Source organism: Octopus sinensis, linkage group LG19, assembly GCF_006345805.1.
Source record: "Octopus sinensis linkage group LG19, ASM634580v1, whole genome shotgun sequence".
NCBI lineage: Eukaryota > Metazoa > Mollusca > Cephalopoda > Octopoda > Octopodidae > Octopus > Octopus sinensis.
In genome coordinates this window covers 18,835,795-18,845,124 of record NC_043015.1, presented here as the reverse complement: position 1 = coordinate 18,845,124, position 9,330 = coordinate 18,835,795, and the positions used below count along the sequence as shown (strand labels likewise).

Sequence of the window (9,330 nt, the reverse complement as noted above, 5' to 3'; positions counted from 1 at the left end):
CACGGCTTCACGAAGGCTAGTCTAGCGATCCTCGATGGGGGTTGGCTCTGGGCGGTCCATCATGTGTCTCTCAATGGATTCCCGGTGAGAGGTTGTGAAACAAAGGATTTAGTAGTACTCAGACCCTTCAGTATGAGGTTCCTCAACCGCGATATGCTGGCCAGATCGAGTTACCGTGTCCGATGTTTACCCCCACCTTTTCTAGGGCCTTCCCCTTGAAGGGTGGGCTGCGGTAATCGTAAAGAGGCCAGCCTAGTCACGAGTCTAGCTGCCGAACTCCAATGTCATCGCTATTCATTGGAGAGCAGGCATCTGAGATTCGCCACCAATGTGTGGTCACTTTCTAGAGGCTGCCAGCTTTCCAGACCTCCCTCCGATACCCACGATACCATCGACATTGAGCTTTTTGAGACAGATTAGAAAGACTAAGCCATTCGCTGAGTAAATTGTTTGAGGTGATCGTGGCTGCGCGACAGGCACACACACGCACTTGGCCAGGAACGTCTCCATTGCGGCTCATGAATTGAGATGTGCAGCGAGCTGCCGGAGTCTATTTACCTTTGCCACGCTTGCCCACTAGGTTGTTGCTCTCTTCTGCTGGAATCAATCCTTGGAAGCTTGAGATAGCCCTCCTCCGCTTGCTCAGCCGTTGGGGTCTTGATGTTGGTCTTTGGTCGCATTTAGTCGGGGACCTTATCCTCGACCTTGCTGCTATAGGTGACCTTACAAGGAGTCTAATACTCCAGAGGGTATCCATCTGAATATCATTGGAACACACAAGGTCTTCCACCACGATAAGGGACGACCATCGGAAGAGTATATATATATATATTTGTTTTTCCAGTTTTTCCAGTTTCAGCTCTTGAGCTGTGGCCATGCTGGGGCACCGCCATTGTGGTGAAAGAGTACAGCAGGGATCACCACCCCCTGCCGGAGCCTCGTAGAGCTTTTAGGTGTTTTCGCTCAATAAACACACACAACGCCCGGTCTGAGAATCGAAACCGCGATCCTGCGACCGCGAGTCCGCTGCCCTAACCACTAGGCCATTGCGCTCTCTCTATATATATATCAGTAAAAACAATTAAGATTCAAGTGAATTCCAATGAATTCAAATGAATGCGGTACTTAACTTAGATGCACCAGAAATCTTTATGGTATTAACCATAAAATAATGTGGGGTGATTATAAACAGGAAAAAAGCAACAAGAATGGATTAGTTGTTCAGTACAATTGTTTCATACGAAGAACAGATTTATTTAAAGCTGCAAATATTGCAGCAAATACAAGTGTCCCGTATTCATCAGCCAAAACACATATGAGTTTTCCATACACCTGCATTATTATGGATGGATTTACCTTTTCTGAGAAGCTAACAATCTTTTTAAAAACCTTTTATAAAACTGTGCATCATTAGAAAATATTTTAAGTCTGCTTACAACCTAACTTTGCTTTTCATAGAACTCTCTTCGATACTTCATGAGTGTAGCCTCACTCCCTAGGATGTTTGGAAAACTCATATGTGTTTTGGCTGATGAATACGGGACACTTGTATTTGCTGCAATATTTGCAGCTTTAAATAAATCTGTTCTTCGTATGAAACAATTGTACTGAACAACTAATCCATTATTGTTGCTTTTTTCCTGTATGTATATATATATATATATATATATATATTATATATATATATATTATATATATATATATTTGTTTTTCCAGTTTTTCCAGTTTCAGCTCTTGAGCTGTGGCCATGCTGGGGCACCGCCATTGTGGTGAAAGAGTACAGCAGGGATCACCACCCCCTGCCGGAGCCTCGTAGAGCTTTTAGGTGTTTTCGCTCAATAAACACACACAACGCCCGGTCTGAGAATCGAAACCGCGATCCTGCGACCGCGAGTCCGCTGCCCTAACCACTAGGCCATTGCGCCTCTCTATATATATATATCAGTAAAAACAATTAAGATTCAAGTGAATTCCAATGAATTCAAATGAATGCGGTACTTAACTTAGATGCACCAGAAATCTTTATGGTATTAACCATAAAATAATGTGGGGTGATTATAAACAGGAAAAAAGCAACAAGAATGGATTAGTTGTTCAGTACAATTGTTTCATACGAAGAACAGATTTATTTAAGCTGCAAATATTGCAGCAAATACAAGTGTCCCGTATTCATCAGCCAAAACACATATGAGTTTTCCATACACCTGCATTATTATGGATGGATTTACCTTTTCTGAGAAGCTAACAATCTTTTTAAAAACCTTTTATAAAACTGTGCATCATTAGAAAATATTTTAAGTCTGCTTACAACCTAACTTTGCTTTTCATAGAACTCTCTTCGATACTTCATGAGTGTAGCCTCACTCCCTAGGATGTTTGGAAAACTCATATGTGTTTTGGCTGATGAATACGGGACACTTGTATTTGCTGCAATATTTGCAGCTTTAAATAAATCTGTTCTTCGTATGAAACAATTGTACTGAACAACTAATCCATTATTGTTGCTTTTTTCCTGTATGTATATATATATATATATATATATATATATATATTATATATATATATATATATATATATTATATATTACTATAGTATTGTAAACCCAACCTTTCCTAGCGTCATAGATGTTGAAATACCTAGGATCTAACGAATCATGCAACTGAACATTATATCTATATCTATAAAAGTGAGTTTGTGTGTGTGTGTGCGTGCGTATGTTCCTTATGCATTCCAAAGCTTAGTTACTGATTTTAATGTATGGGGTATCAAAATATTCAGTACTATTTCGGTTACCAACTTTGTATTCATTGATATACTTGCATTACAAAAATTTAACATTCTAATATTTTCCATAAGTCAACTATCGTAAACATTTCATACGATGACGTCATATTTTCTTTATGAGTGTGCACCTTAAAAGACATCCTTCACTCACTCACTCAATCTCTCTCTCTCTCTCTCTCAGTTTCTTTCTGTCTGTCTGTCTGTCTCTCTCTCTCTCTCTCTCTCTCTCTCTCTCTCTCTCTCTCTCTCTCGTACACACATACACACATGTCCATTTCATATACATCTTTCACTTTTTCATCTCCTTCACTTTCTGTTCTCTGTCCTTATTTCGCATTCTCTTTTCTTTCCATTTCTGCTTTCTTCCAAGCATAAAGAAATAAATTGTTACGGAATGATCGAGAGAAACACAGAATGAGAAAAAGATAGAGACAAGAGAAAGAAATACTGACAGAAAACAAGTTTCTATAGGAGAAGATGAAAGACAGGGATAGCAGATGAGAGAGAAATGCTGATGTTCCATACCCTATGTATGTCCTATAGTTCAAATTGAAAGAAAGCCGACAGGAAGTTGAAACTGTATGTATGTTCTATAGATGAAGGTGAAAGAAAACCGGCACAAAGAGAAGGAGAAAACGGGAGAGAAGGAGGCGCTGAGAACTCCAGAAACGAAATCGGGTCGCACAATTTTCGACCCATGTTTCACGCATGCGTAGAATTAAGCATTATCTCGCTGTTTCAATTTCTCATTATAATGTACATCTTATGCTGTCAACATATTTACAACTTCAATAACTTCATTTCCTTCTTTTGAAATTAAGAAAGGTATGCAAAAATAACTGCCTTTGGCACACACACACATTTAAAGTTCTGTATGGATTATGTTATTTCTTGCTACGCGCTAAATTACAGCACAAATCCTATGGAAATTATCTTTTCCTATTCTGTCATTCCTATTTGTGATGAACGTATTTCAAAACATGATCTTCCATTTAAACTTACAAGAAAGTTATCACAGAGATTCTGTCCTTTACCTGTTGTTTCTAGCACGTCCTCGACGACATTTGCGTACTCCTCACCTTATTTCTTTCCTCAATTTACTCAGATTCCTATGTTTTCCATACAGGAGATTTGCATTTCGGCCAAAAGCGGATAACTGATGGGTGGTCGAGGTGGGCCGAGAGACATTCAGTATTTCCTTCAGAAAAATTAAACTTTCAAACAAATTATTGTCTGAGATGAATGCACGATGGCACACCGTGGTGCATTAGAAGCTCTAGATAGGTCACTTAAGGATATTAGGAACAAAACTGCCATTATGGAGGCGGAAGCTTAACTATCTTTGAAGGGGATTTCATCAAATATTACCAGTCATAACACGAGGTACGCGAACTGATGAGATCTATGCGTGTATGAAGTCTTCACTGTGGAGGTTTCTTCGCCAGCCTTCATTAAACAAGAATATGCGAACTCATCTCTACAACGAGCCCTTAGCTGAGGAATTCACTCATTAACTTCTACAAATTGGAAACTGGCGCCTTACCGTTGAATAACACTCTGCAACAGCATGTGGGCACATGGTGTCTCCATTGGCCGAGCTCAAAGAAAAGATATTTCCCACACTGCAAGACAACTTCAAGAACATAGCATGGTTCGCAGAGAGAACTATTTTAGCACCTAGGAATGAAAGCGTTGATAACGTAAAGCATGGACTCCTCCACATTTTAACTAGAGATGCTCCAACGTTTGTCTCCATTGATACTACTAATCACGAACATGCCGCTGTTGAGTATCCAGTTGAATTTCTCAACGCTCTACAACCCACAGGACTGCCATCGCATAAGTTGTTCCTAAAGAAAGTTGTACCTATCGTGCTCTTGGGGAATTTGGACCCACCACGACTATCCAATGGTACAAGCTTGACTGTAACTACAATGACAAGTCATGTCCTACAAGCAACCATTATTGCCAGCTGCCACCGAGGAGAAATCACATACATTCCCCGCATGCCCCTTATTCCCTCAAATGTGCCATTTCAGTTCAAGCACCTCCAGTTCCCAGTGCGATTGTGCTTCACTATGACAATCAACAAAGCCCAGAGTCAAACTTTAAAAATTGTGGATCACAATTTACAAATACTCTGCCTTTCTCATGGACAACTATATGTCGGATGCTCTCGAGTTAGCAGTGCAAATGACTTATATATTTATTCTACAGACGCTGGACTTACGCAAAACACAGTTTACCCAGAAGCATTGTCGGCTTCACTTAGCATATATTGAAGTGCGCAGTCTACCCAAACGTTACAGCGACGGTGTTTTTCACAATGAAGCAGCTTTTTTCTATGTACATTCGTTTCTGCAATACGGATACCTCTACGCCCTCATACGTTTTCCAGTTCTTTACATCGTAAGTCTAGGTTGTTTCGGGGACAATTTTAGGATTTCATTCTAATCTAAGCTGCCATTCTACCTGTTTTTGGTGTCAACGATTTCAGCATTGTTCATCACAAAATGATCGAAAGGCAAAGAATAAATAAAGAAGAGTCGTTTGTTTCCCACTCATCGTGTGCCGATCCTGCCCATAAGACAGAAACAAATAATACAACATGGCTGTAGGTCATAACACCCGGGCAACGCCGGGATTCACTCCTAGTGTATATACATACATACATATATGCAACAACTGTTTCGACATACTGTGTATAACATCATGGATCATGCCATATATAAAACTCCATTTACACACACGTATATACTTCACACACACTAATACACACGCCTGATCAAAAGCCCTTTAAGGTGATCACATCAAGGGAAAGTATGACATTATTTCAGGCAGTTACATACGAATAGCAAGGCCAAACAGTCAGGAAAACTGATGAAATGGGCCTTGTTTCATTAGGACAATGTTCCAGAACACAAGTCTTCGCTTTCAATGGCTTGTGTGCATGGCATTGACTTTCAACAGATTGATCACCATCCTTATTCTCCTGATTCGGCGCCATCTTACTATCATCTCTTCCTCAACAGGAAAAAAAAACTTGGCTAGGAACCAGTATCGCCATGATGACGACGTCATATCTGCAGTTGATGACTTTTTTCCAACAGGATGAAAGTCACTTCACCGATAGGATCCAAGCACTGTGATACCGAAGTTAATTTTTCATTTGGTCACATTCCATTAGAGTATTTTGATCAGCCAATGAACTCTTCAGTCGACCCTCATGTGTGATTGAGAAGGAAGCTGCTTACCACACAGCCACGCCTGTGCTTATATATATATATATATATAATATATATATATATATATATATATAATATATATATATATATATAATATATATATATATATATATATATATATATCAATCCCCTGTTCGATTCGTTTCATCATCTTTGTCACAACCGGCAATGTCTATGCATCTCCAACAATAGAGAGCAGTCGCCTTATTTCATTCAATAATGGTCTCAAGATTCTTGATCATAACTGCCCTACGAACGGAGTAGTTTTTGTGATGTTTTTGCAACTTTAATAAAAACGCATATTACTCTGCCTTCGGTATTCGAGCATGTTTTTCCCACATTGTTTCGCATTTATGTGCTTACTTGAAGGTATGCAGGTAAAGAAATATTACAAATTGAGGATAAAAAATTATTGCAAATATTACCGGGTGCATAGATTTTAAGTCAATTATTTTTTCAGGTAGTGATGTTACTAAGCACCGCAAAATTATATACGAAACCTAGGTGGAGACAAGAAATGGACCGACAACGCACGAAATTTGGTATCTTTAGAGATAATAATTCAAGTGTCAAATTGCGCTTCTTAAGAAAACCATAAAATAGGGCTGTTCGGTCAATAAGGAAGTCATTTTAAATAGACGACAGCTACACAGTTCATTTTTAACTTTCAGGTGAAGGTATAGAGCGTGGTGTTCGTTGGTTACCTTCCATCATACATTTGTCGAAGACCCTCGGTTAAAATGTCGTTTGACGATTTGGGCTGTGTCAGTCAAACCCATCGAATTCACAAAGAAAAGAATAATAGAATAAAACCTTACCCTGTAATGATTTATTGCTCTCTCTCTCTCTCTCTCTCTCTCTCTCTCTCTCTCTCTCTCTCTCTCTTTGGAATGTTTCCTATTCTATTTCATTTTATTCTTCAATTTTATAACACAACAAACTTTCGGTGTTTTAATTAAATATTATATCCCATACTGCTCGTAAACCACTAGATAGATTTAATTCTTAATTCTAGAATTTTATCTGTGCTTTTTGCAAATTCATGAACGATTTAAACATTAGCATTAATGACCACTCTTCCCTATAGATGAATACTTACTTCTCCAATATTTTCAAGCTGATAAGATGTCAACTTACTCTCTGCCTTAACTCGAAATAAGGTATTATTAATAGTTCTTTATATTTCTAAAATTTACTCCACCTCCAAAACTTTTCTTGACCACCCCACTCTTATATATATTTTCCTCTTCTTTTCAAGATATATACACACTTTTAAAACAAAATTCCCTTAAATGTCTGTTTTTCTTTCTCTCTCATTCTCTATCTTTCTTTCTCTTTCATTCTCTCTCTCCCTCACTCTCTCTCTCAGTCTGCGATACATATTTATCCATACATATCTATATCAGCTGACCGGTGTCTGCTAGTCTAGGCCGACGAAAGACAATCATCCTGAAACACGTGTCCCTAGATGCAGCCCGGACGGCTGGGGGTATTTGTCTCCCCTTCGTAAATGTATATAAGGACACAGGAAAAATGTGTCAAAGCCATCAGGAGGCGTCGATGCTTCCTAGGGCTATACAGTCACGTTCATGTTAGATTGACAGTATACAACCATTCTATCGCCCCACCACCGTACATGTCTCTACGAGAAATTTAGTATTTCTGATATATATATATATTATATATATATATATAATATATATATATAATATAAAGCTGTTGGACAGAATAATGGAAACACCTAGCATCATAGCATCATAATTTTGAAATATCTATAAAACCGTCAAAAGCTTATTTATTTTTATGTTTTTTTTTTATCATTAGTGTTGCTTAATATGTTTTGAGAAAATTGCAGTTTCTTTTCAGATTTCATCAGAAAAAGGGGATTTAAATTCATTAAAATGACAGATCTATCAAATTGTTAGTTCTCGTATGGCAGGCGCTAGCATAACGAAAACAGCCGAAATGCTTGATGTATCAAGAAGTGCTGTCTCGAAAGTAATGACATCTTTTGTGAAAGAGGGAAAAACCTCCTCGTCGAAACAAAACTCTGGAAGAAAAGCAGAACTTTCAGATAGGGACCGTCGGACTCTTACGCGAATTGTTAGAAAGGATCACAAAAGTACAGCTCCCAAAATTACTGCAGAGCTTAATGACCACCTCTAGAACCCAGTTTCCACAAAATCTGTTCGCTAGGAGCAGCACAAAGCCTAATTTCACGGAAGAGCTGCAATCAGAAAACCACTACTTTTAAAAACAAACGTTGCAACGCGTTTAGAGTGGAGTAAAAACCTACAGAATGTTATTTTTCTTTTCTCGTATTTCCGACCACCTGTGTAGCATGTTTTTCCCACATTGTTTTGCAGGTAAAGAAATATTACAAATTGAGGATAAAAAATTATTGCAAATACTACAGGGTGCATAGATTTTAAGTCAATTATTTTTTCAGGTAGTGATGTTACTAAGCACCGTCGGCCTAAAAGAAGCATTTGACCCAGACTATTTTCTTCCAACTGTTAAACAGGAAGAAGGATCTGTGATGATCTGGTGGGCTATATCTTGGAAATCCGCATGTCCAATGGTTTCCCTTCTTGGCATAATTAATAGTCCAGATTATTTAAGCATCTTATCCTATCAAATTCATCCTATGGTTGTGGAACTGTTTCCAGAGGGAAACGCAATCTTTCAGGATGATAATGCAATAATTCACACAGCTAAAGTTGTTACTGAATGGCACGAGGAACATTCTAGTGAAGTCGAACATCTTATCTGGCCACCACAGTCCCCAGATCTCAACATTATTGAACATTTATGGTGCATTTTAGAAAAACAAGTAAGGAGTCTATCTCCTCCACCATCATCACTACAAGAACTGGAGACTGTTTTAGCTGAAGAATAGACAAAAATTCATTTGGCAACAATTCAAACTTTGTACGAGTCCATACCTCGTAGAATTCAAGCTGTAATTACTGCCAAAGGCGGTCATGCTCCATAGTAAAATTAATTTGTTTGAAATTTTAAGGTGTTTCCATTATTTTGTTCAGCCCCTATATATATATATTTATACATATATATTTCATTGGTCTAGAGTTAGGTGACGTCACCAACTGATGTTTGTATAGTGTTGTATGGTGCTTTAGAGTTTTTTCTCTTTATTTCCTCGTGTTCCTTTCTGTTGAAAAGCGTAGGCTCGAAACGTAAAAGACTTTGTCACCTTCCCGAGCATTAAACTAATACACCTGTTTGTCTTCGTCTTTTATTTTTCTGTAAATTTCAACTATGTAAATATATATATATATAA

General features: G+C 38.2%; 1 protein-coding gene across 1 annotated transcript; it reads left to right on the top strand.

Annotated features, from left to right (window-relative positions):
* The first annotated feature begins 4,361 nt into the window (after positions 1–4,361).
* LOC115222350 lies at positions 4,362–5,066 on the top strand. Its single transcript, XM_029792546.1, has one exon. The coding sequence runs from the start codon at positions 4,362–4,364 to the stop codon at positions 5,064–5,066; it is 705 nt and encodes a 234-aa protein (XP_029648406.1).
* The last annotated feature ends 4,264 nt before the right edge of the window (positions 5,067–9,330 follow it).

Excerpts from the sequence above, each read along its gene's own strand:
- LOC115222350 (XM_029792546.1), top strand. The coding sequence starts at position 4,362 with ATGGTGTCTCCATTGGCCGAGCTCAAAGAAAAGATATTTCCCACACTG.